A 27694-nucleotide genomic window follows, 5' to 3' on the forward strand; every position below is an offset into this window, starting at 1 on the left:
AGCCCACCTCTTTGAGAGTGCTTTCGACTCCTAACTTCTCTCACCTTGCACCTGCATCCCTAACCCTATATGTCATGTCTGTCTGTCCAAGTTAGATTGTAAGCTCTTCCGAGAAGGGACCATCTATAAATGTCAAAATGTACAGCGCTGTGTACGCCTTTCAGCGTTTTTACGCAGTACAACCAACTGTCCCAGGCTGAAAACGTACCCAATAGGGCTCTGATTGTAGGGAGGGCTAGCAGCAAGATGCATGTGTCACTCCTTCATTTATGGCAGAGATAAGACCAAACCCCAAGGAGTAGCAATAGTCCATGCAAGAGCGCATCATTTGAGCAGAGAGAGTGCGCCAGCTACCTGCAGTTTAGGCCCCGCCCCTCCCCCGGAGCCAGCCACTTGTTGAAAGCCCAAGCCCCGCCCTCCCCGGGAGCTCGCGCTCGCTGCAGCCCGGAGCCGCTTCGGTTCTGCTCCTTTCTTTTGCATTTGCCAGTTCAAAGCGTTGCGTTGGCTCATGTCGTCGCCCCCTTGTGGCAACTGTCCTCACTGAAAAGGCTTCTCCCACCTTGCAAACTTGGGGGAGGCAGCAGGTGAGTGAGATGGCTTCTGCTCCTTTCGCTTTCGCCAAGTTTTTGCACGCGATCCAGGGCTAGTCACCCTCTTTCTGGGCTGGGCAATTGTTTGAGTGAAGCTTTCCTGCTCTCCGGGGTTGCTGGAGTCAAAGCCGAATGTCTATCTCCAGGCACTGAATAAAGGCCTCTTCTCTGAGAATCAGAAACGGTCAGATCCTGCACACCTCACACTTTTTAATGATTATTCCTCAACCAAAAGTGACACTTTAAAAACTACAAGCTGTGCAAAATCCTCCTTAAGATGTCACAGAAAATGAATGAAAACTACACAATGGTGTACAAGCTCAGATATTAGCTGCATGTGATGGTATTAGATAAAAGTATTCTGCTCACCACCTTTAACAGTCATTTTTGGCAAGTTAAAAGGGGAGACATGGTCACACACTCTTATGTTATGCCTTTGCTAATTAGTCATAATCTTCCTCTTAATATTTTAAATAACAGGATTAGTTGGAAATGTACTGACTTGGTTTCTATCATTCAGGCCCTACTACTACTATTTAGCATTTCTATAGTGCTGTACATTTGATATGTAATTAGACAGTCCCTTCTCTGAAGAGCTTACAATCTAGTTTGGACTGCCAGACAGGATATATAGGGGTAGGGGGAGTTCCCTGCAGAAAGAATGATAGGAAGGACAAAGGTAATTTGAAGTGAGTGGGAGTTAGGAGTCGAAAACAGCCTTGTTAAAGAGTCTGATGTAATGACTCAGGCACTCTGTTCCATACACAGGACTCCATAGCTACCAGGATCATGCCTGTAAAATCATCTGTAGTACCTGGAGATTGGAGGTTTTTTAAAAGGGTTCCAGGGCAGATCCAGGAAATTACACAGACCGGTAAGTCAGACTTCAGTGCCGGGCAAAATGGTGCCCAACAATTATAAAAAATAACATTGTGGAACATGTAGACAAACATGATTTAATGAGACAGAGTCACATGGGTTCAGCCGAGGGAAGATCTTGCCTCACCAATTTGCTTGACTTCTTTGATAAAGAAGTGGATAAAGGTGAGCCAGTTGATGTAGTTTGTCTAGATTTTCAGAAAGCTTTTCGCAAAGTTCCTCACGAGAGGCTCCTGAGAAAATTAAAGAGTCATGGGATAGGTGGCAAAGTTCAGTTGTGGATTAGGAATTGGTTATCGGATAGAAAACAGAGGGTAGGGTTAAATGGTCATTTTTCTCAATGGAGGAGAGTAAACAGTGGAGTGCCGCAGGGGTCTGTACTGGGAGGGACCGGTGCTATTTAACTTATTTATAAATGATCTGGAAATTGGAATGACGAGTGAAGTGATTCAGTTTGCAGATGACACTAAACTGTTCAAAGTTGTTAAAACACACGTGGATTGTGAAAAATTGCAAGTGGACCTTAGGAAATTGGAAGACTGGGCATCCAAGTGGCAGATGCAAATATGGGGATTTTGCGGTTTCCGCTTGAATTTGGGCAAATCGGAGACCCTCTCCTCATTGCCAGAGTTGTGGGATCAGTGGGGGGGGGGCTTTGCTTCCACTTTGCTGGGCGACTGGTTCCTTTCAGTATCTTGGAATCCAACTTCTGGCTTGTCCCAGTCGCCTCTATTCCCTTAATGTTCAGGAACTCCTTGCTAGTACATCCCGACAACTGGTCCGCTGGAGAGACTGCTTGGTCGAATAGCGTTGATCCGCATGGTCGTCTTTCCCCAATGGTCGTATGTGCTCTGGATCCTCCCACTGCACCTTCTCAAGAAAGACTTACGGGCTTTGCATCGAGTCTTGTACAGGTTTTGTTGGCAGGGGAAGAAATCCAGGTTGTGTTACGATTTTTTGTGGGAGGGTGGCAGCAGGGGGGGTCTTGGTATTCCACATTTTGGGTTGTACAATTTAGCTTGTCTTTTGCGCCACTTGAAAGACTGGTTGTTTGGGGAGCTTCAATATACCCCTACCTCTCTTGAAACTGCTCTGCATGCCCCGTACTCCTTTCTTGCTTTACGTCATATCCTGTCTGGGAATTTGCCTAGGGAGGTCCATGGCACCGTGCTTTTGGCTTCTATGCAGGTGGCATGGGAAGGATTGGTGCAGCGGCTGGAGGGAATCCGAGCGTGACTAATTTATTGCCCTTTACAAGCAATCCTCTTTTTGTGCCTGAGATCAACAATCCTAGTTTTCGCCGTTGGAAAACGTTAGGTTTCTCATTGACGGAACATCTTCTGTTATCAGCAGGTGGGGGGGGGGGGCCGAAGCCTTTGGCTACTCTCCAGGACTGTCTGGGGTGTTGCTGGGGGCACACTTTTGCTTATTGCCAGGCTAAGCACTATATTATCTCTCTCTCTAAGGAGAACCTTCACCATCCAGTGGGTCTTCATATTTGGGACTTCTTTGCCCGGGTTGAGCTTTCTCAGACCTCAATGTCCGCCTTGTATAAGTCCTTGCTTCTATTCGAGGCTCCTCGGGATCGTCAGCGGGTTAGGGAGGGTTGGGAAACGGAACTTCATCTGGATTTGGCTCATTGGCATATCCCTAGGAATCTTGTGGGTCTGCTACGCTTAATCCACAGAGCTGTGTTGGGAATGCTATGCTTGGTTTTGTATAGAGGGTCCTTTAACCAGGTTCAGCTTCATAAAATTGGAGGCATCACCTTGCCCCTGTGTCTCAAGTGTGGGAGGGCCCCAAATTCCTTTTCACATGCCCTATGGGAATGCTGGTGTCTTCGAGCTTTTTGGATTGAGGTGGTACTATATGAGTTCCCTTTTGGGAAGATGTCACGGGCATCGTTGACCAAGTGGTACTTGATATTCCAGGTGCTTTTGGTTCCTTGCCCCGGGGGGATCGCTGGCTGTGTCGTATCTTGGTTTGTTCTGGATCTTCGTATCTCTCTGCTCTGGGGGGAGTGGGATGCTGGGATTGTCTTTTGGCGGGGGGCCAAGACCTGGTGTGTGCCCTAGGGTCATGAGTCCAGATCGTGGGGGGAGTGTGTTTCTTCTTTTTTTTTCTCGTAGGACTGGTTTGTCTGGTCCTGTTTTGGGCTTTCCCTGCTTAGAGGGATCCCCTGTATGTTACTGGAATGACCTTGTAACTCCCCCTCCATGTTTGGAGGAGGGACTGGGGGGATGGGTTGGATTTCTGGGATTTTTGGGGTACGAGGGTGGATATAACTAACATGTGACTTTGTATTGTTTTGCCTTGTTCTAGCGGATTTCACGCTACTGTTTGCTGTTTTTCTATTTTGCTGTTTTCTTATGATACTGCTCTTTTTTTCAGTCAATAAAAATTGTTTACAATCTAATTACCAGATGCTAGGGTCCACCTTGGGGGTTAGCGCCCAAAAAAAGCATCTGGGTGCCATTGTAGACAATACGATTAAACCTTCTGCCCAATGTGCGGTGGCAGCCAAAAAAGCAAACAAGATGCTAGGAATTATTTAAAAAGGATGGTTAACAAGACTAAGAATGTTATAATGCCTCTGTATCGCAACCTCATCTGCAATATTGCATTCAGTTCTGGTCTCCTTATCTCAAGAAAGATGTAGCAGCACAAGAAAAGGTTCAATGAAGAGTGACCAAGATGATGAAGGGGATTGGAACTCCTCTCATATGAGGAAAGATTAAAAAGGATAGGGCTCTTCATCTTGGAAAAGACGACTGAGGAGAGACATGATTGACGTTTACAAAAATCTTGAGTGGAGTAGAACAGGTACAGGTGGATCGATTTTTCACTCTGTCACAAATTACAAAAACTAGGGGACACTCAATGAAGTTACAGGGAAATACTTTTAAAACCAATAGGAGGAAATATTTTTTCACTCAGAGAATAGTTAAGCTCTGGAACGCGTTGCTAGAGGTTATGGTAAGAGCGGATAGCGTAGATGGTTTTAAGAAAAGTTTGGACAAGTTCCTGGAGGAAAAGTCCATAGTTTGTTATTGAGAAAGACATAGGGGAAGCCACTGCTTGCCCTAGGTCGGTAGCAGGGAATGTTGCTACTTCTTGGGTTTTGGCCAGGAACTAGGGACCTGGATTGGCCACCATGAGAATGGGCTACTGGGCTTGATGGACCATTGCTCTGAGGCTATTCTTATGTTTTTTAACATAGTACACTAAAAATCTACCTGCAATAAATAAAATAACTTACTTATATTCTCTCTCAAATAACAATGTTTTTGCACCTCTCCTAAATTGCATCAGAGTAGAAGACTCTTTAATTTCAATTGGCAATATATTCCACAGAACTGCCCCCTGTACTGACACCACAGATTGTCAAATTCTTATTTGTTTCACCAAATTCAATGATGGAATTTCCAAGATTTATCTGATTCTCTGACTGTAATGCAAAAAGCCTCAGTGGACCCTTACGTAGCATGTTAATGTCTGTATTGTTTATGTGAGTCTGTTTGCTACCATTTTTATATTTTTAAAATATTTTTTTGAATTTCTGTGTAATTGTAAACCGCTTTGCACTTAAAAGTGGTATATCAAAACCAAAAGGAAAAAAATTAAGAGATGACAGGCTATTACATTTATTTGTGCTGATGGTATTACTGTCCTGTTTCGATTTATTGGGGAATGTGTGGCGCAGTTGTTAGATCTACAGCCTCAGCACCCTGAGGTTGTGGGTTCAAATCCCATGCTGCTCCTTGTGACCCTAGGCAAGTCACTTAATCCCCAGAGATGTGAAAGTGGTAAAGCTAGAGGGCATAACTTGAGGTTGCAGGGAGGAAGACTTAGGAGAGGGTGGTGGATGCCTGGAATGCCCTCCTAAGAGAGGTGGTGGAGAGGAAAACGGTGATGGAATTCAAAAAAGCGTGGGATAAACATGGAGGATCTCTTTTTTTAATTCTTTATTCATTTTGAAAACTTACAGCAAGCGTACAGGAATATATCATTAGTAACAACAATAACACTTGTAATTCTCATATAATTCTAAAAACATAAAAATTATATCCCGTCCCACCCACCTTCTTTCAAATATTATAATCAATTATATCATAAATATAATATAAACATATAATTTAGTGAAATTTCCAGAAAATCTCCCCCCACCCCCCCTATGTGTACATATATTTATCCAAGGAAAATGATGTTTACTCATTACAATATCGTTCCAATGGCCCCCAGATCTTTATAAAATATTATAGTTCCCTTTCTGTATTGCAATTGCTCTTTCCATCTTAAAAACATGGAGGATCTCTAATTAGAAAACCAATGGTATAAATTAAAGAACTAAGGCCGGTATTGAATAGACTTGTACGATTTGTGTCCCCTATATGGTGATTCGGTGTAGGATGGGCTGGGGAGGTATTAATGGAAACTCCACTAACTTAGAACATGAGGACATTACTGGCCAGACTTTACAGTAGATATCCTGCAAAAAACGGGATGGTTGGATAGGCTAAAGGTAGTGGCCACGGCTTGAGGCACCCAGAAGTGCCCTGAGATGCCAGTAGGGGGCGCCAGCAGGGAAGAGGGCCAGAGATAAGGAGAGGCACTGGTGCCAGCTGATTGCCTATAGCAGTGTTTCTCAACTACTTCAAGCTAAGTACCCTCTAAGTCTAACAAATATCAACTGAGTACCCCAACCACAGACCTCCCTAGGCCCACCCAAGCTCTGCCCCAGATCCCATCCCCTTTACTTATTGTAATGCAATTTTTTCCGTATACCCAGCAGATATAAATTCTCAAAACTGACACATTTCAATCACTATATTGAAAATAAAATCAGTTTACCTACCGGCGATCCTCTGCAGGCTGCTGTAATTAGCTTTAAAGGTGGCCACAGTCTCAAAGAAAGCAAACAGAATGTTGGGTATCATTAAGAAGGGTATTACGACCAGGACGAAGGAAGTCATCATGCCGCTGTATCGTGCAATGGTGCGGCCTCATCTGGAGTACTGTGTCCAGTACTGGTCGCCGTACCTCAAGAAGGACATGGCAGTACTTGAGGGAGTACAGAGAAGAGCGACTAAACTGATAAAGGGAATGGAAAATCTCCCATATACCGACAGATTGAAGCAGTTGGGACTTTTCTCACTAGAAAAGCGGAGACTTAGAGGAGACATGATAGAAACCTTCAAGATCCTGAAGGGCATAGAAAAAGTAGACAGGGACAGATTTTTCAAATTAAGGGGCAACACAAGTACAAGGGGGCATTGGGGGAAATTGAAAGGGGACAGGTTTAGAACAAACGCTAGGAAGTTCTTCTTCACTCAGAGGGTGGTGGATACATGGAACGCGCTTCCAGAGGCTGTTGTAGACAGGAACACATTAAATGGTTTCAAAGAAGGTTTGGATAGATTCCTAGAAGAAAAAGGGATTGAAGGGTATAGATAGGTATAGACCACTTCTCAGGCGATGGGCCTGATGGGCCGCCGCGGGAGCGGACCGCTGGGCAGGATGGACCTATGGTCTGACTCAGCGGAGGCAACTTCTTATGTTCTTAGGTGATTTTTGATTGAAATGTCTTTGACATTTTATATTTAAAATTTCAGAAGAGGGAATGATGCAGTAGGGTTACTTGTTGCAGTTTGTTTTGTTGTGAAGATTTATGGTAATCCGCCTAGGATGAGGCAGAAAATAAATTTTTAAAATAAAATAAATACTAAAAATTAAATTACTTAAATAGTGTGTTCACCTGAGCACAGATTGGATTAGTGCTTCGTACTTGAAATTGAACAAAGATTAAACTAAGGGCTCCTTTTACAAAGGTACGCTAGCGTTTTTAACGCACACCCCGGATTATTGCGTGCTAGCCAAAAATCTACCGCCTGCTCAAAAGGAGGCGGTAGCAGCTAGCGCACGCGGCAATTTAGCGTGCGTTATACCGCCCGTTAAGGGCCTTTGTAAAAGGAGCCCTAATTGGTTCTAAAGCAGGGGTGTCGAAGTCGGTCCTCGAGGGCCGCAATCCAGTCGGGTTTTCAAGATTTCCCCAATGAATATGCATGAGATCTATGTGCATGCACTGCTTTCAATGCATATTCATTGGGGAAATTCTGAAAACCCGACTGGATTGCGGCCCTCGAGGACCGACTTCGACACCTGTGTTCTAAAGACATACAAGGGGAAAATTTAATTCTTAAAGTAGATGGAATTCCTTCCAAGGTAGAATCATCTTTAAAACTATTAGGAATTATTCGGGATAGCAAATTGACGAGTGAAATTTAGAAATCTGAAGTTTTTGTAACAAGATCAATTTAGATAGGTTGTAGAAGCTGTAATATTAAGTAAACTAGATTACTGTAACATAGTTTATCTAGAAATTCCTAAGTATTTGCTTAACTCAGCTGTTCAGTTAATTGATAAACTAAGAAAATCAGATAGAATTACTCCATCGTATATAGCCAATTGAAGCCAGAGTCGTGTTTAAGTTATGTTGTTTGGTATTTAAAATATTATATGGTTTGACTGCTCTATAGATGAACAATTTAATTTGCAGACCATTGATTGGACAATATTATAACGTTCAGAATACTTAGACTTTACAATTCCCCAATATCTATAAGATTGTATGCTATCTCCTTTCCTTATCTGGCTGCTTTTGTTTGATCTGTCTTGCCAATTCAAATATGACTTATAGTAATGCTTACAATCTTTTTAAAAAGTGCTCAAAACTTTCTTTAGTTAATGATTAGAATAATATCTTTGTCTAGTGTATATGTACATCTTAGTTAATTCTGTTCTTTGTATGTAAACTATTTGTTGGCAATAGTGGAATATAAATGATTTAACTGTAATCTACCCGCTTACATAATTGCTTTAGACTAGGGAATGCATTTGTAAGTGAAGTTAAAAGGGGACAGATTCCGTACAAACGTAAGGAAGTTCTTCTTCACCCAGAGAGTGGTAGAAAACTGGAACGCTCTTCCGGAGGTTGTTATAGGGGAAAACACCCTCCAGGGATTCAAATAGGGGGAAAACACCCTCCAGGGATTCAAGACAAAGTTAGACAAGTTCCTGGTGAACCGGAACGTACGCAGGTAGGGCTAGTCTCAGGGTGCTGGTCTTTGACCTAAGGGCTGCCGCTGACCCAGCAGTGGCAGGTCTTATGTTCTTATGCGGCCATTCCATAGAGCGATACAAAGGCATTACTGTACAACATTCTCATCTTTGTTTTCCATTCCGTTCCTGATAATTCCTAACATTCTATTTGCTTTCTTAGCCGCCGCACATTGAGCTGAGGGCGTCAACGTATCCTCAACAATGACACCTAGATCCTTTTCCTGGGCAATGACTCCTAACCATTTTCTGCCAACACTAGGACAGTTCTGGCTTCAGATAATAATAATAATTTATTCTTATATACCGCCAGACCACGCATGGTTCTAGGCGGTTCACAGCAGATAAGGCTGAACATCCAGCGAATATACAGTTAAAAAGATACATCAATTTCTAGAATGTACACAATACATGTTGTATTAGGAAGCTTGGGTTACTAATTTGTCAAATAGTTGTATCTTTACTAGTTTTCTAAAAAAAATAATAGGATGAGACTCCTGGCATGACATTGGCTGGTGGATACCTGGCATCCTTGCCAGCATAGGTAAAAAAAAAAAAAGCAGTGGTGTCCAGAGTGTGTGTTTGGAGGGGGGGGGTAGTGCAGAGAGAAAATGCTGGCTACACCCCTGGTACTGCCTCCCTTGTATATAAATCTCTTTTGTACATATTGTTAATTCAAGATATCTTGAATGGTATGTCTCAAAGACTGGGTCGAGAAACCCTGGTCTGCACTAATGGTAGCCTCAGACTCCTGCTTCTGGTACAGTACCAGCATCTGGAATTCTGTGCTTAAATCTAGTAGCCTCTATTTCCATGCCTTTGTTGCCCCACTTCTCTCAATCTCCTTCATACTGGTCTTCGCAGGTCCGGCCATGAGGTGGGGGATGGGTTCACTGGTTCTGCTGATTCAGGGGATCTTGGTGATTGTGAAGTATACTCTGGCTTCTCGAAGTCCAGCCACTGCAGTGGAGGAAGAAGGTAGGACCAAAAAGGATGACCATTCTGAGGGGTTAGTGTGCAATTGAACTCCAACAGTGTGCCATAGGTTCACATTTATTCCACTATGTGACACGATTTAAAAAGTAGAAAATGTCTGTTATTTCCATAAAACTTTGCTTTTGTGACCAGGATAGTCAAATTTTGCAATTTGCCTGTTTAAAACATGAAAACGCCGAATTTTCATCTTTTCAAGTCATAAAAAGCAACATATGAATCATGTGAGGGAGTCTACAGGACACTACCGCTCCCCCTACCTACTGGTTACAGGATCCAGGGAAGCAGCTACCAAGAAGTATAAGAGACACGGACAGAACTAAGTTAAGGAGGCCCAGAGGGAGGAGGAAGAAGTGCCACCAGCATACTCCTTAATCTCAACCACTGGACATTCTGCTTCCTGGGGTAAGCCAAATCTTTTCTTGCTAAATACTTGGGAACCTGACTCTTAGTTCTGACTAGGACCAGACCTTGTTACCTGGCTGAAGGAAGACTCTTACAAGATAGTGTTTGAGGATGTGGCTGTTACAAACCATGGTCCATGTCTTGGGTCCTGTCAGCCACAGGCCCACCTCAGGACTTTTGAACGAAAAGATTGCTCATTGTATGCCTGGCCCTGTGAAGTAACAGGTTGCAGGATTTTCCTTTGGAATTAATAAAGAATTTTCCTTTACCTTCTGTGTTTGTGTACCAGCCCAGATTCCACCCTGTTCGTGCTGTTACAAATCACAATTAATATCTATATATATAAAATCGGAGGTATGTGTGTATGTGCCGCGATCACGCAAAAACGGCTTGACCGATTTGAACGAAACTTGGTATGCAGATCCCTAACTACCTGGGATGATATGTTCTGGGGGTCTCGCGGCCCACCTGCACACGTGGGCGGAGCTACAAACATAAAATCAGATTTCACCCATTCATGTCAATGGAAAAAATGTAAAAAGCTGCCATTCTCACAGTAATTCAAAAACGGCTTGACCGATTTGAACGAAACTTGGTATGCAGATCCCTCACTACCTGGGGTGATATGTTCTGGGGGTCTCGTGGCCCACAACTCTATGTTGCTTGCTCAAGGGTGGGTTCACCCAAGAATTTATATGTTCTTGCTCCTGGAGGTGAAACTAAAAATGTTGTTTATAATCAAGTTTTGCGTTAGTTGTATTGTATTCATTTTGTCAAATATTTCACATTATAATTTGAATATATGTGTGTGTGTGTGTGTGTATGTATGTATGTTCCAGCATAACTCTTCAATGCATGGACAGATTTCAACCAAACTTGACATACACATTACTTACTATCTGAGGACAAACACTGTGGGGGTGGGAAGGGGGGGATATGTAAAAATGATTGAAAATGACAGATTTTAGTATCTACCCCATAGTGTTTTCGGGCTCACAGATGAATACTCAGCATAACTCTGAAACGCATGGAGAGATTTCAACCAAACGTGGTACACATATGACTTACTATCTGGGGAAAAATATTGTGCAGGTGGGACGGGGTTAAATACTGTGGGGGTGGGAAGGGGGTGATATGTTAAAATTATCAAAAGCGACAGATATTAATGTCCAACCCATAGTTTTCGGGCTCGCAGAGATGAATACCGACACTCCCGATGCCGTTTAAGTCTAAGTTCAGCCCCATAGAGAGGGACATTCCTTTGGGACATGTGGAGGGTAGGGGGTTGGGACATGGGGGTGGGGCATATGGGACATGTGGGGGGGGTAACGTGTGGGGTGGGACATGTAGGGGGTTGGACATTTTGGGATAAATAAATATCCGGGCAACGCCGGGTAATCAGCTAGTGTATTTATATTGATTATACAAAAATGACCACAGAAGATTTAGAAGTGAGCATTTTTTTGAGACTTGCGATTATACAGTAAGTCACTTTCACGAATCAGCCCCCAGATATAGTCTCCCATCATTATATTATCCTTGATAGCAGTGTTTGAAGTCCAGTATATCCTGGTGGAAGTACTCACCTTGCACCTCTGAGTACGTTCCCATGTTCTCCTTAAATGTATCAAGATGAGCATCAAGGACCTCGACTTTGAAAGACATCCTACAGCCCTTTTTGCTGTAATTCTTCACCAGATTCTCAAACAACTCCATGTGTTTTTCAGCCTTGTGATTGCACTGGAAGCCCTGAACCACTGCGACAAAGCTATTCCAAGCCATTTTCTCCTTCCTAGTTAGCTTCTTGGGAAATTCCTTGCACTTCAGGATCTTCTTTATTTGTGATCTGACAGACACCAGCTTTGACCTTTGCCTCAAACAGATTAGGGAATATGACTTGAAGGCTGCCAACTCCTTATCTAAAGCTCTGAAAAATTATTTCATTAGGCCCAATTTGATGTGCAGTAATAGCATTGGCATCTTCCAGGGGTTCACCAGTAGTTCCCATTTGACATTTTTTTCTCCCCACAGAGAACTCAGTCTGCTGTGGCCAGTCGTACCTTTGTATTCAACTGTCCCAAAGGTAAAGTCAACAGGGAAACTTGGTAAAACCGCCTTGGAGACCCACCATTTTGAAGTCTCTGATGTCCTTCCAGCCATACTCTTCATGCTTCAAGGCGCCTAGTAAGGTCTTGATGCTGAGTGACCCAGTGGAAGAGATGAGTGCTTGTTTCCATTATGGAGCAGCATGGCTTTGATGCTCCTGGATGAGCTGTCAATGAAGAGACACCACTTCAGATACAGGCAATTCCAATTGCCTCAAACAGACTGGTCACATTGTGGCAGAAGCAGAGCCCATCTTGATGAGTGAAGAATGTGGAAAAAGCTTGGTGACGTTTCTTCTGATCTGTGACTTGCACACTTTCATCCAACAAGTAAGCTTGGCATTGGACTTGGTGAGACCAATATCTCTGATCAAGTCATGGAGGTCTTTTTGGTTTGGATAATATGGTTTCTCTCATCAGCTCACTGATATTGTAAACTGGATCTACAACATGTCCCTCACTCTCCTGACTTGCTGTTCTCTTCTGAAGACAACTGCGCTCTCTCTGGGGGAGTGAGTATGGGGAGCTCAGGGTAATGTGGCACCGGGATGATGGATGAAGAAATGTCTGGATATGTGATTGCAGATGCATGCCCAGTTTGATGTTTGGAAGGGTCCACCATGCAGAAGTAGCAGTTGTTTGAGCGGTTCCTGCCAAATTCTTGGTTTGCAAACCTCAGGCTTTCTTTTCCTCTCTGGGCCATCTTAAAGAAAAACAAAATGAAATTCTGGTAATGAAAACAATAAATTTATTTCACCTGTGACCAATGTGTACAAGATTCTTGCAACGTATTTCAGATATGATATATTTTCAAATAACCTTGAATAAATGTTAAAATGTAAATATATTTTTAAATTTAACATTCTAAGACGTTCTATAGCAGAAAATTCTGTCGCCCTAGTGAGAAACAAAATTGTCTTACCTTCCAGAGTTTTTGGCGGTTTTCGCATGTGAAGTGAGATGCCCAAGGTTTGTTTTGATCCCCCAACAGGCATGCCAAAATATGCCTTGTAGGCATCACATATCTTAGCAGATGATTCTATGGAGTACTTTTTCCCTCTGCATACATAACAAAATGCATCTGCCAGATGTTTGCAGCCTCTGGATCCCATCTAAAACAATGCAGAACTAAGCTGGTGAACTTAAAAACTCTATAGTTATATTGTACTACTATTTAAATTGATAGAAAGTTCTAGAAAGATCTTGAAGTTACTCTTAAGGGACCCTTTTACTAAGCCTATGGCCATAATTAGCAAAGCAGGCACCTACTGTCTGTAAAAAAGGTAAATTTAAAAATATCAATGTCCTGGTCACAAAAGCAAAGTTTGAGGGGACTGATAGCTATTTTCTATACTTTGTGGCATAAGCAATTAAGAAAGAACACTTATTTCCCAGGAACAAAACCAAAATATGTTACATAGTGTTCTCACTCATCCAGGTACCGTGATGAGCATGACTGTGCTAGTCGTAGTTCTCAACCCAGTCCTTAGAACGTACTGCTTCCACTGTATGCAAATCCATCTCCTGCATATTCATTGTGGAGGGCTAAATTGAGAACCGCTGGCCTTGTGGGTAGTCACAGGACTCTGCCACTAGAAACATGGACATCCCACCACTCGCTGTATGACATTAAGTACGTTACATGGTGCTCTATGCCTATAAATGATATGGGATCAAACCTAGACAGATTTGCCATCTGTGGCTGTTACACTACCATATTTATTTTGCCTTTTGAAACTTAGCTTGCAGTTCCTTGGGTATCCAGTTCAAAACTACCAAGCTGCAATGAGCTGGGAGGAGTTCCCTCTTTTGTTGTGCTGGCTGGCTATGCAGAAGCACCACTGCTTGGGACAGGTGGGATTTTTAGGAGAGCCGCTATCCCACCATTGGAGAGTCTGGCCCTTCCTTACATGTGAACTAGAAGCAAACTTTTGCTCTGGGGATAATCAGCATTTTCATGTGGAAATCAATGCAAAACACGCTTTCCTAAATGGCAGATGGGAAAGTCACTTGCCTCCTGTCACCTTCAATAATACCTGTCTCTTCCATCCCTTTTTGTAGTGTTCCTAAATGATTGGGCAGCGCACAGATTTCTGGGCCGCAAACTGCTCTATAATCACTGGGATTTTGAGATCTTTATTCCAGACAACCTGGAACGAGAGTGCAAGGAAGAGGTGTGCAACTACGAGGAGGCCCGTGAGTGCTTCGAGGATGACCAGATTACTGTGAGTGGCATCTGCACCAGTAAAGGAGACAGTTTGTACCAGCATAGGAATGAGAAGGAGATTCCCAGTAGAGATTTCCAAACTATGCAAAATAGATCAAGGAAGGGCGGTTGGTAAATTATTTTAAACATAAAGCAATCAAGCAGTTATCAGATTGCCTGCTCACTTGAAAAGTCTATGGGTGCAACTTGTACTAGGGGTCTTTGAAAGTTGCTATGAGTAAAAATTAACTATGAACTCTGAAAGTAAGGATATGCGCCTTCTTTCACATCCTTAACTCTTATCGCCCCTTCATCCTCCGTCTCTCCTGACTATGATCCCGCTATCCTTTCTCTCAACACCCTGGCTACAGCAAGTCAAAACTACTTCCCTTCACCAAGCCCTTCAGCTTCCCTACTCCTCTCCCCAGTCATTGCCTCCGCTTCCCCTACTCCCCTCTCCCTTTCACCCTCATCTCCCCCAACTCATCTTCCTTTAACTTCCTCAGTCTTCTTTCTCACATCATCGCATCCCTTAACCCTTCTTCACTTGTTGACCCCTGAACCGCCTTTATTTATTTTAAAACTTATATCCCGCTTAAAAACTAGGCAGCTTACAAAGTAAAACATATACAATATAAATGACAGTCTGAAACAAAAAAACAAAACAATGTAAACTACATCAAAGTGTTACATCCATGGGAAATTATTTTACTAATCAAATTCACATATGCACAACTGCACGTGGAAGAGCCATATTTGATCTGTAGGGATCATAGAGAGAGAGAAAAACTGGGTTAACTTGAAAATGCTTGTTCAAAAACCAGGCCTTAAGAATGTGTTTTTACAAAAAGTAAATAAAATAACCTGCTTTGAATTTGTTTCAGTGAAAAGGAATACTGTATGTGCCTTTTCAATGACTTCAAAGAAAATGTTCATGGAAAGGCGGCTTCTTCACCTGGCAAAAAGTATGTTTGTTATGAAAGGCCACATCTATGCTGAGCATAATAAAATCCCTATATACCACCCTTCATAATAATAAAAATCAGTGCAGTTTCCAAACAAACATGGATAGGTGCATGAGGAAGGAAAGACAAGGCATTTTTACCCAAATAAATGGCTTCCAGACAGGCCATCTTGGTTTTTAATGTGACATGGTTTTTTTTTCTTCCAGTTCCAATTTTCCCTAAATCTATGTGTCTTCTCCCCCTACAGAAACAATTCTGGGACAAGTACCCTCATAACGGAAAAGGTGGGGATTCAGGTGAGCTATGATGCACGTTGGCATCCTGGAGTGGAAAGAGGAGCCACTATGATCTTATCTCTCCTGCAGTGTTACTGTACACATAGGCTGTCTCATCTCTGTGTTTGATCATTTAATTTATTAAGAAAACATTAAGGCTGTGCTGAGGGGTTAAGATAGAAAAGTTGTCTTACAAAGCTGCTATTTAGAGTAGATTTGAGTAAGGACAGGGAGTATGACGCACCAGGCTCTGGAAGCTGGTTCTTTGGGTACATCACAGAAAAGATGCCGGAGACCAGGTGAGGGTTGTAAGAGGAAAGTGATCCATTTTTGGATGTGTGCGTTGTTCCTATCAATTTGTCTCCAAACCCCAACTCTGTATGACCCATATACCTGAAGTTCCAGTGAACTAACTGATGGACAAAGTAGTGAATAGAACCTGCCCAGTGAATGAGTTATAGCAAACAAAGTGCTAAGGCAAAGTACCTTTTAGTATAAAGTAGCAGCCGTGGGATGTGCAGATACCATTAGGCAGAACCCGTGCGCATGCATGCAGGATTCATTTATACTGGGTGGAAGGTGGGGCCTAACCGAGGAAAAACTCTTGGCGGTTGCAAATGGAGTTTCCTCTTTCACTACAGGTGGTTATCAAGTAATTTAACTTTGTAATGGCAGTAATTGGGGATGAGACAATCCGATGTAGAGAAAAATCTGCCCCTCATTAGAATAATTCAAAGAGGCATCAAAATGCACAAAACAAAGTTAACCTGTAGCAGCTCTGTTCCAGCAAAATGTTAGTCAAGTTTGAGAAATAATGAATGATTGGGAGGAAACCGGCATTGGAGTCTCATCTTGTCCTGTTCGTTCTCTCTCTCTTTTTCTTTCTCTTCAGCAGTCACGCCTGCAATCGATGTGGCTGGATTAGTGGCAGGGCTCATTGCTACCATAGTTCTGCTGATCATGGGAACTCTTGTTGCACTTTACTGTGTAAAATACAGAGCCAGAGAGCGAAGTCAGGGAAGGTAAGATCCCAGATCTGCTGCTGAAATAGCTGGAACCAAAGAGCGATGCAATCCAAATTGGTTCTGACTGAATGTTAGGCAATGAGGGGGGCCTTTATGAATCAAAAATTTGTTGTTTCCTTTAGATTTACTACTCATTTGGAGCCAACTCTACTGAGGTATGACGCCATAAACCATTGTGTTAGCCCTACTGCCTTGAGTTTTTAACTTTCAAAACAGTTTTTATTGGTAAACAAAGACATACTTGACAAATGCAAAAGAACAGACCCCCAACCAGTGTGAAGTCAAAACAGCATAGCAAGTACATCCAATTCACCAGTTCAGAACTTCAACCCTAAATCCCCTTCCTCCCCCAAACCATCATGATGAAACAATCAGTCAGTCTCGACAAGACCAACTCGAAATAAACCAGTTACAAGGAACAATATCAGACACTGGGAGGTCGAGAACAAAGACCTACAACAGAAACTTAACGAAACGCTGGGACCCAACTCTTACGGGCTGCCCAGCTAGTGACATACAGCTCTCGAGTCCCATCCCCCCTGACCCCACACCCACCCCTCAAGGGGAAAGGGAATTCATGACTGCACTGCGAGCTTTAGGAGAAAGGAAAAAAATATAGACCTCCCAAATCTCAAGGAAATGGTTCTTGCGTTTCAAAGTGAATTTAGCATATTTAAATTCCAATAACATCAAGACAAGAAGCCAATTTCTCCATGCCTAAAAAGGGGCGGCATCACTACTTGACCACACTGTCAAAATAACTTTTTTGTCCACTAAGGCGCATTTACGCAACAAAGCCTCGTATCTATCTAGCAGCAAACCCTCTGCCAACAAAGGAATCCTACATCGTAGTAACCGAGTCAAATATCTGACTGTGGCAGCCCAAAAAGAATGGACCACTGGACAGGTCCAAAAAGCATGTAAGAAGGTAGGAGACAGCATTGCCCGATTTAAACACTCGATCCCCGGTGAAATATGCCCTATGCACTCGCGCAGATCGGCACTAAAGAAGTAACTAGTGCCTTGCGTTTTTAAATCACATTTTTTACACTTGTCTCCTTGCCTGTCATTCAGTGGTCACAAACCTTGCGGAATTAGATGATTCATTGCTGCACTGAATCATCCCCTTCCAGTGGGAGTGCTTGATGGAGAGGTGCCAGATTGCAGACAGGGAGGAGAGCTGGAGGGAAGAATTTTTAGGGGGAAGGAATGGGGGGGCCTTGAATAGAATTTGGGGTGGAAGGGCATCAACCCCCTCCGAAACGCTGAATCAGTGGCTGAATAAAAATGCCAGACCCGAGTCCCAGTATGCCATAGGGCCGCTTGCACTTCCAGGATGCATGGAAGTGGCAGAGCAGCTTTGTTGGAAAAGGTTGTAAATATAATAAAAATGATGACGTAGAAAAGAAGTTCTGACCTTTAATTTTAAATGTAGAGTTGAGCACTTCTGACTGCTAAATTGTAAATCAAGACATCGGAAATTTATCTAGGACTATTCATTGCTTCAGCGCTGAAACGGCCGCAATGAATCATCCTAGACCCCCCAAACCTTGCTTCAGTCATAGCACCCCAGTTCTGGAACAATTTACCAATTTATTTACATGGAGAATCCTCACGAGAAAAATTTAAAAGCTCATTAAAAAGTTACGTATATAAGGACGCATTTGAGACATAGATAGGATAATTCATCTAACTTTAATTTCTAATTTGAATCGGACCTTATGTATAGGTCGTAATTTCCCTTACCCTCTCCTTTAGGCGTAGCCATATTTTTAAAATTCTTTGTTGCCCTCCAGATGTTTTTTCCCTAAATGTACCTTTATCTTCTTTAAAGATTGTAGTTCATCCCTCTCTCCTTTTTGTATCAGTAATTATTTGTACGTTACATTGTACATTTATTTGTATAAAATTGTTTCATTTTTTTGTCTCCTAATTTTAAATTGTCATACGCATTGAAGTACTTGACATTAGAAACATAGAAAGATGACGGCAGAAAAGAGCTACAGCCCATCAAGTCTGCTGCCCACTCTACTGACCCACCCCATTACGTCTGAGTACTAATGACTTAACTCTACCCTCGTAGGGATCCCACTAGGACGTCCCATTTATTCTTAAAGTCAGGCACTCTGGAACCTGGAATGTGTTACTTCACTGTTCCTGTGAAGATGAATTGTTAACCCCCCACCCCACCCTATGAATTTAAGAACTCCAAATAGCAACTGAAAGAAATCTTTATCATGTATCTCCCAGTCACTGCAGTGCTACAAGCTTATGAGATCCACATAAACTGACTGATCCCTTAAATAGAGCTAGAGCTTCTGATTTGAGGTTTTAAGTGAAACAACCCAAAGCAAAAATTAACTTGCCTAACTTTGTCTTGAATCCCTGGAGGGTGTTTTCCCCTATGACAGCCTCTGGAAGAGCGTTCCAGCTTTCTCCCACTCTCTGGGTGAAGAAGAACTTCCTTACGTTTGTACGGAATCTATCCCCTTTCAACTTTAGAGAGTGCCCTCTCGTTCTCCCTACCTTGGAGAGGGTGAACAACCTGTCCTTATCTACTAAGTCTATCCCCTTCAGTATCTTGAATGTTTCGATCATGTCCCCTCTCAATCTCCTCTGTTCGAGGGAGAAGAGGCCCAGTTTCTCTAATCTGTCACTGTACTGCAGCTCCTCTAACCCCTTAACCATCTTAGTCGCTCTTTTCTGGACCCTTTCGAGTAGTACCATGTCCTTCTTCATGTACGGTGACCAGTGCTATACACAGTACTCCAGGTGAGGGTGCACCATGGCCCGGTACAGCTGCATAATAACCTTCTCTGATCTGTTCGTGATCCCCTTCTTTATAATTCCTATAAGGAATCGCTTGAATGGAGATGGCAAGAATGAATGTAAATGATAGTATTCTAGTTACTTAAGTGCATGAAGGAGAAATTAGGTTTTTACCTGCTAATTTTCTTTCTTTTAGACTCTCCAGACCGGTATAGAACCCCACCCTGTCTGTTGTTCTTGCGGGTGTTGCATGTGCAGATTTTGCTTTTTCTGCAGGTTCTAGTATTTTTCTAGGGCCGGGGAGATCAAAGAACAGTGGCTGTGGCTTGGCTGGCATAGCTGGCAAGCTGTGGGGACATTTTGCTACAGGGGTCTCTCCTCTGCATTTTCCAACAACATTCATGTAGGTTAGTTGTTACTCCTGTTTGGAGTCTTGTTTTCTGTTTCTAGTTCTTAGTTCTGCTTGGCTATTTGGCAGACTGATAGAATTAGGGAGAGTCACCTATTATGTACTATTCCAAAGTTTTGTCTCAGTCTCCACCTACTGGTCATGATGAGATATAACCCATCTGTAAGAGATCTATACTGGTCTGGAGAGTTTGCTAAAGAATTACTTTTTAATACAGAAGAAAAGGACACACTGTGCTTTGCCAGTGGAGTTTGGACAGAGCACACGTGAACTTAAAATGGTCTTGTTTATTTCTCAGTGCGACCATTTATACCAGTGATCACGCCTAAGATGTATGTGCATTCTCTGCCATTTGCACTAGTAACCTGGAAATAAAAGGTGGCACCTTCTTTTGCTTTACAAACTAGGCTTAAGATGGGTCCCTGTTATATAAATCCCCCTCCTCCGGCTTGTCCATGTGCTCTTGCCACATCCCACTAAGCATGTTGGTCCTTTCTTAATCTACAGGACACCATGCAGTAAAAATTGGAAATAAATCTGGTTTTCCTTATTCCTCTCATCTCTTTCACCGGCAGAGTGCCTGTGAGTTTAACCAGTAGTGCGCTGCCTACAGAAGATGTACCCTTGACTCGGCTGCCAAGACACCAGCCAGAAGCACCAGGACTACCATCCTATGAACAGGCACTTGAGGCCTCAGGAACCTATGATGCACCTCCTCCACCATACCAAAGGTAACTCCCACGTACACTTTGGGATTCTACCTCAAAATCTGTCTCATCTCCAAAATATACCTTCAGTTGAGCGTCTCACTGCCAGAATCTTTCTTCTAAAACTAAAGAGAACTTTCTGAATTGCTCTAGTGACCTAGAGTTCTTTTAAAGCAGTGGTCTCTCTGTGTCCCATGCCAGTATCAATGCCAGAAACATAGTGGGGGGATGGGTATAGGGATTCAGGGCCAGATTGTCAAAACTCACCGTGCATTTAACAGTGTTAGCTAAACCAGTTCTAGCCGGTTTAGCACACAAGTATTTTACCTGCTAGTTCTCAGAATAGGGTCTTTTTCAAGCTTCCTAGCAACCTCTGACTCTGCCATGCAAATATAGTACAACAAAGTCATTACTGTTATGGGGTCATTTTATAGTCTTTTCATTTGCTCTTAAATTTGATCATGTTACATCTTTTTTTTTTTTTTTTTTTAGAAGTTCACTGACTTCCAATCAGCTTTCTAGTTTAAGGTTCTTATGATGGCTCATAAGACCTTTTAGATGGGACTTCCTCATTGTTTGTCTGACATTTTGCTTCAATGTGCACCAAAATGATCCTATGATCACAAGAGCAAAATTGTCTTGTTACTCCTTTGTTAACTATGGCCAGACTCCATTCCATAGACATGCAGCCTTTTTCTCTCCTCGCCCCTATCTTTCAGCATGTTTTTCACTTATATCTTAGGCTAGAGTGTAAACTAAAACATTTAAGGTTGGATTAAAAACATTTCTTTTCTCACCTGCATTTCCAGATGACTAGTACTGCAGACCTAGAGATGAACGATACGATCTCTACTGGATTAACATCACAATACAAACAGAATCTCTTGTCTCCAAATTTCTCAAACAGCAATACTCAAATCCATAACCACTAGAAACATTGTATTGGTGTATTATTTTATCATTATAATGGTCCAACAAACCAATATGCCATTATAATATACAACACAGTTACTTACCTGTAAAGGATTTTATCCGAGGACAGCATGCAGATATTCTCATATTTAGGTGACGTCATCCACGGAGCCCAGTACGGACAGTGCAAAAGTGTACTGTCACTTAAAAAGAAAGTCTCTAGACCACTCGTACTACACATGCACCGGTGCCTTCCCGCCTGACATCAGCTCGCGAGACCATCAGTAAAAAAGCTAAGAAGCCAACTATGCGAAGTGGGAGGGTTATAAGAATATCTGCCTATTGTCCTCAGATAACACCCATTACAGGTAATTAATTGTGCTTTATCTTAGGGCAATCAGGCAGCATATTCTCTCACATGTGGGACTCCCTAGCTGCCACATTTTGACTATGAGCCTGGCGAAACCAAACAGGTTGGAGGGAACTTGACATCTGAATGGAAAATAAATTTTGTAGAACTACTTGGCTGAACCGACTATTCTATCTGGAAAGATTTTCCAAACAGTAGTGGGATGTGAAGATATGAATTGAGGACCAGGTGGCTGCTTTACAGATGTCTTCAATAGGTGTGGAATGTAAACGAGCTACTGAAGTTGCCATTGCTCTTACTTTTATGTGCAGTGACTTGACCTTCCAGCGATAGCCCACTTCAAGCAAAGCAAAAGGAGGCCCAGTCCACCGGCCATGTTGAGATGATTCTCTTGGTGACGGGAGCTCCAAGTCTGTTAGGATCAAATGAGAGGAACAGCTGAATGGAAGTTCTGTAAGGTTTAGTCTAATCCAAGCAATAAGCAAGAGCATGCATATGGTCAAATGTGTTGCTTCACCAGGGTGAGAATGCAGCTTTGGGAAAAAAGAAGGGGAGAACTATAGACCGGTTGAGATGAAATTCCGAGATGATTTTTTGGGAGGAACTTCGGATGAGTGTGAAGAACCAACTTATCATGGTAGAATGTTGTATAAGGTGAATCTGACACAAGCTCTTGAAGTTCACTGACTTGGCAATCAGAAGCGAAGAATATGAGACTATTTTCCAAGTGAGAAACTTGAGAGGTGAAGTCGAGAATGGTTCAAATAGAGATTTCATCAGAGAACAAGTTATTGGATCCAATGAGTTGAGATTGCACCAGACTGTGAAGCGAGTCCACTTAAAGTGATAACAGTGTTGGGTGGAAGGTTTTCTAGAAATCTGAATGATGGCTGACGCTGGTGCAGAAAGTGGTAAAATATCTAGTTGTTGAGAGAAAAATACCATGCTGTGAGAGTCGACGAACGTAGATTGGGATGAAGAAGAGAACCCTCGTTCTGTGTCAGCAGCATTGGAAAGATTTAAAGTGTAATGGGATCTTGTACACTAAATTGTAGAAGAAGGGGAAACCATGGGGCACTATGAGAATCATGGTTGCTTATTCTTGGCAAAGTTTAATTCAGATTAGAGTTATTGGAGGGAAAGCATAGAAATTTCTCTCCAGTCCAGGAAGAAGTCATCGGACTCCAGGCAATTTGGGAATGTAGATTCTGAACAGAAGACTGGGAGCTTGTGATTGTGAGGGGAAGCAAAGAGATCCACCTCCGGAATCCCCCAATCCACAGATATTTGATGTAATACGGTTGAGCTGAATGACCATTCGTGAGGTTGTAGGAATCTGTTCATCTTGTCTACTAGGACATTGTGTTTCCCTGCAAGATAAACTGCTTTGAGGATATGTTGTGTGGAATTGCTCAGGACCAAATTTTGGACTCTTCTTCCTTTATTTTTATTTATACAATGTAATTTACAAATCTTCCCCTCCCCTCTTTCTCCTTTGTATCGTATTCTTTGTAATCAAGTCTTTTGACTTGACCCGCTTCCCCCTACTTCCATAGAGATTTTATTTTCTCCTATACTTAGATTTAGAACATAAGAATTGCCGCTGCTGGGTCAGACCAATGGTCCATCCTGCCCAGCAGTCCACTCACGCGGCAGCCCAAGGTCAAGACCAGTGCTCCAAATGAGTCCAGTCTCACCAGTTTAGCATGAACTTGTCCAACTTTGTCTTGAAACCCTGGAGGGTGTTTTCCCCTATAACAGATTCCGGAAGAGCGTTCCAGTTTTCTCAGGGTGAAGAAGAATTTCCTTACGTTTGTACGGAATCTATCCCCTTTCAACTTTAGAAAGTGTCCTCTTGTTCTCCCTACCTTGGAGAGGGTGAACAGTCTGTCTTTCTCTACTAAGTCTATTCCCTTCAGTATTTTGAATGTTTCGATTATGTCCCCTCGCAGTCTCCTCTTTTCAAGGGAGAAGAGGCCCAGTTTCTCTAATCTCTCGCTGTACGGCAACTCCTCCAGCCCCAAAACCATTTTAGTCGCACTTCTCTGGACCCTTTCGAGTAGTACCGTATCCTTCTTCATGTATGGCGACCAGTGCTGGATGCAGTACTCCAGGTGAGGGCGCACCATGGCCCGGTACAGCGGCATGATAACCTTCTCGGTTCTGTTCGTGATCCCCTTCTTGATCATTCCTAGCATTCTGTTCGCCCTTTTCGCCGCCATAGCACATTGTGCAGATGGCTTCATGGACTTGTCAATCAGAACTCCCAAGTCCCTTTCCTGGGAGGTCTCTCCAAATACTGCCCCGGACATCCTGTATTCGTGCATGAGATTTTTGTTCCCGACATGCATCACTTTGCACTTATCCACATAGAACCTCATTTGCCATGTCAATACCCATTTCTCCAGTTTGATTATGTCCCGTTGCAGATCTTCGCAATCCCCCTGTCTTCACTACTCTATATAACTTCAAATCGTCCGCAAATTTAATCACCTCGCTCGTCATACCAATGTTCAGATCGTTTATAAAGATGTTGAAGAGCACAGGTCCAAGCACTGAGCCCTGTGGCACCCCGCTGGTGATGCTCTTCCAGTCTGAGAATTGTCTGTTTACCCCCACTCTCTGTTTCCTATGCTCCAGCCAGTTTTTAATCCACATGAGTATTTCACCCTCGATTCCATGGCATGCAATTTTCCAAAGTAGTCATTCATGTGGAACTTTGTCGAACGCCTTTTGAAAATCCAGATATACAATGTCAACCGGGTCGCCTTTGTCTATCTGCCTGTTTACTCCCTCGAAGAAGTGCAGCAAGTTCGTCAGGCAAGATCTGCCTTTACTGAAACCGTGCTGTATTATTGTAAACCGACCAGATACATGTGATGGTCGGTATATCAAAATACTAATAAACTTAAACTTGTGAGACTCTGTGCCTCATGTTTGTTCTTGTAGTAGCATGGTTATCCATTCAAATGAGGACTACTTGATAGAACTCCTGGAATGTGCACAAAGCATTTCAGACTTTTCGAAGCTCAAGAAGAATGATGTGGAGAGATTTCTCTTGAGGATTCCAGCTGTCTTGAGTATGGAGTCTGTCGAAGTGGGCTTCCCAACCGAGCATGGAAGCATCCGTTGTTGATATGTATTGATGTAGCAGAGTGTAGAAGAGAAGGCCCTTGGACAGATTAGCTGGTGATAACCACCACTAAAGGGATTGTTGCAGTGCTGAGATTACCTGTAGTTGGTGGGATAACGGATCAGTGGCTTGACACCACTGGGTCAAGAGTGTCCACTGAGGTTCCCTGAGATGTAGATGGGCAAATGGAGCGACATGAACTGTAGATGCCATGTGACCTAGAAGACATATAATTTTGATGTGCCCTGAGGCATTGAAGAGAGGAGACCTTCTGGCAGGTATGAATAAAATAGTCGAGTCTCTGCTGTGGTAGAAATGCATGAGTTTGAGTTGTGTCTAAAAGAGCCCCTATGAATTCTAGAGTTTGAGTAGTCTGTAGATGGGATTTCTGATAGCTAGTTGCAAATCCCAGAAATTCTAATAGCATTCATGGTTCTGTTGCATTCAAATTGGAATTGAAGAGCCTTAAGTGACCTCTTCTGCAATTTAGACGAGTACAGACAAGAATCGGGTCTGTGTTGAGGACCGAGGCACTGGACACACCAGATGTGTGGATCAGTTACCGAAATGGTCCTGTTGCACCGAGTGCAGTACTTTAAGCCACTGAAAGGCTTGACCATCGAAGGAAGAGCTGCCAATGCAAAATCAAAGGACTCGATTGTCCGGGGAGGTCGAATAGATGTAATACTGAAAAAGAGTTTATGCCCCTGGCCTGAAAACAGGCTGAGGGGATCCTGAAGGCCCCAAATCTAAAAATCTAAAAAAATTTAGCAAAGCCAAGGAAAAAGAAAAGAAAATGAAATAATGAAGAAAACGAAGGCACTACAATGAAAAGTTTGATGTGCTGGAAAAAACAGCTGCTCAGTTCTGCGGAAAACTGAGAACTGATGATCCTGCAAGCCGACGTTGGGTGGGAAGGCACCAGCATGTGCAATCTCAAGACACTTCAATCTTTTAAAGTAACAGTACACTTTTGAACTATCCGTACCAGGCTCCACAGATGACATCACCCACATGCGAAAATATGCTGACTGCTTGTCTTAGGATAATGCTTTGGCATAAACCTTTGTTCAAGGAAGGCAATATGTAAGTATACCAGAACAGAACAATGTATAAATAAGTTGGATACATTTTCTTTTCAGTACTAGCGAATGCAAAGAAAGACCCTCTGTAAAGGCGATAAAGAAAATTTAATTTTAAGATTCTTCCTTCTGCCTCTTGTGCATTTCCTATCATAGAAACATGATGGCAGATAAAGGCCAAATGGCCCATCTACTCTGCCCATCGGTATGTCATGGATTTTACGTGTTTGTTTGTCAGGCTTTAAAATATCTGCAAAAACTGTTTCATTCACCATTGCTGTACTCATTATGGTCTACAAGTCTATTTCTAATGGATGTTGTGTTCTGTTTTCCCAAAACTATAGGAATGCTGTCCATTTTGCTCACCCCAGCTAAGGGAAAAGAAGGCATGTAGGATCACCAAGTGTCACCCTTCAAGGAGCTTAAGAGACAGGGTGTGTGTATGTGATTTCCATGTGCATGTACATATCTACTCTGTTCAGAAGAGGCATACAAGAATAAGGACAAACTGAAAAATTTGTGCTGCAAAGTGATATACTTCAAGAAACTCAGCAAGTGTGCTGGTTGGAACCTCTAGGCCACTAGCAAACCATGATCCATGTAGAAATGCAGACCCAACTGTGAGAGGATGTAGAGCTGTTAAATATTGTGCAAAAAGATGATACGGGGGAGGGGGGTCAATGGCAAGAAGAGGTGGTATTTCTATAATACTTCAGCTTCTTTTTTTTAATGTTTAAAACAATTTTTATTGAACATATGATAAATGAACAATGTCTGATAATTTAAAGATAATAAAGTTCAATAGTTTACTCAACCTTCCCCTCCCCAAATCAAACTCCATCAAGTACTGTATATACTTGAATATAAACCGAGGTAACCTTTTTTTCCCCCCCCCATGAAAAAGGTTAATTTGAATATAAATTGAGGGTTTATATTAAAGTGCCTTGCCCTGCCAGGCTCCACACTCAGTCTCCCCCCCCCACTTCCTGTTAGTTCTGCACCCTGTCCCCTTGCAGGTCTGCTCCAGGCCTGCCACAAACCTTGGCAGTCCCTCTCCCGTCCTCCAGAAAACACACCCTGAAAGCCCCAGTGGCCCAGCGTGAGCCAGGCCAGGAAACCCCCCCCCCACCATGCTCCCGCCCTGTGCAGAGCCACAATCCAAAATGTACGCCACAAATTCCCGGGGCAACTCTGCGAGACCACAGAAAATATTTCAACTTAAGTTTGTGTTATTTCTGTGAGATGAGAGAATTTTTCATTAAATATTTTAAATAACAAATTTATGAAATCATTTTTTTTTTAAAGTGAGCTTCTATATTTACTGTCTTTGTCTGTAACAGTTAAATGCCATTACACTTTCTTAGTGCTGGTACAAGCTAAGTGCTATGCATGCTTGGTATAAAAAAGTCCTGCTTAATAGGCCAGTATGCCAGGATTGAAAGTGTGAAAATACTTCAACACAGGGAGGGGGTATAATGTATTAAATTTTTATATATAGTGTGGGTGAGGGATATTGAAGGTCTGTACATCACCACTTCTAGTAGGAAGAGTGTCATTTGGAGTTGTAGTACTGGTCTGAGAACCAGGGTGCAAATCCACTGCTGCTTTTGATATTGAGCAAGTCACTTAACCCTTCAGTGCCTCAGGTAATATAGTAACATAGTAAATGACGGCAGATAAAGACCTGAACGGTCCATCCAGTCTGCCCATTAGCTATACCCATTACAAACACATGATTAAATTAACTTGTCTC

General features: G+C 42.6%; 1 protein-coding gene across 1 annotated transcript; it reads left to right on the top strand.

The window, feature by feature from the left end:
• Positions 1-372: 372 nt before the first annotated feature.
• Positions 373-27220, top strand: PRRG2 (proline rich and Gla domain 2). Its single transcript, XM_033962078.1, has 8 exons — positions 373-584; positions 1359-1464; positions 9450-9563; positions 14150-14313; positions 15507-15555; positions 16427-16556; positions 20313-20468; positions 26286-27220. The coding sequence occupies exons 2-8, from the start codon at positions 1380-1382 to the stop codon at positions 26314-26316; spliced, it is 729 nt and encodes a 242-aa protein (XP_033817969.1). The 5' UTR covers positions 373-584; positions 1359-1379; the 3' UTR covers positions 26317-27220.
• The last annotated feature ends 474 nt before the right edge of the window (positions 27221-27694 follow it).

Source organism: Geotrypetes seraphini, chromosome 10 (assembly GCF_902459505.1).
Source record: "Geotrypetes seraphini chromosome 10, aGeoSer1.1, whole genome shotgun sequence".
In the NCBI taxonomy this organism is placed as follows: domain Eukaryota; kingdom Metazoa; phylum Chordata; class Amphibia; order Gymnophiona; family Dermophiidae; genus Geotrypetes; species Geotrypetes seraphini.

Bases quoted from the DNA above. Each gene is read 5' to 3' on its own strand.
- PRRG2 (XM_033962078.1), top strand. From the start codon at position 1,380: ATGCCTGTAAAATCATCTGTAGTACCTGGAGATTGGAGGTTTTTTAAA. The intron at 9,564-14,149 runs GTAGGACCAAAA...CCCTTTTTGTAG, and splicing joins CACTGCAGTGGAGGAAGAAG to TGTTCCTAAATGATTGGGCA. The intron at 14,314-15,506 runs GTGAGTGGCATC...CTCCCCCTACAG, and splicing joins TCGAGGATGACCAGATTACT to AAACAATTCTGGGACAAGTA.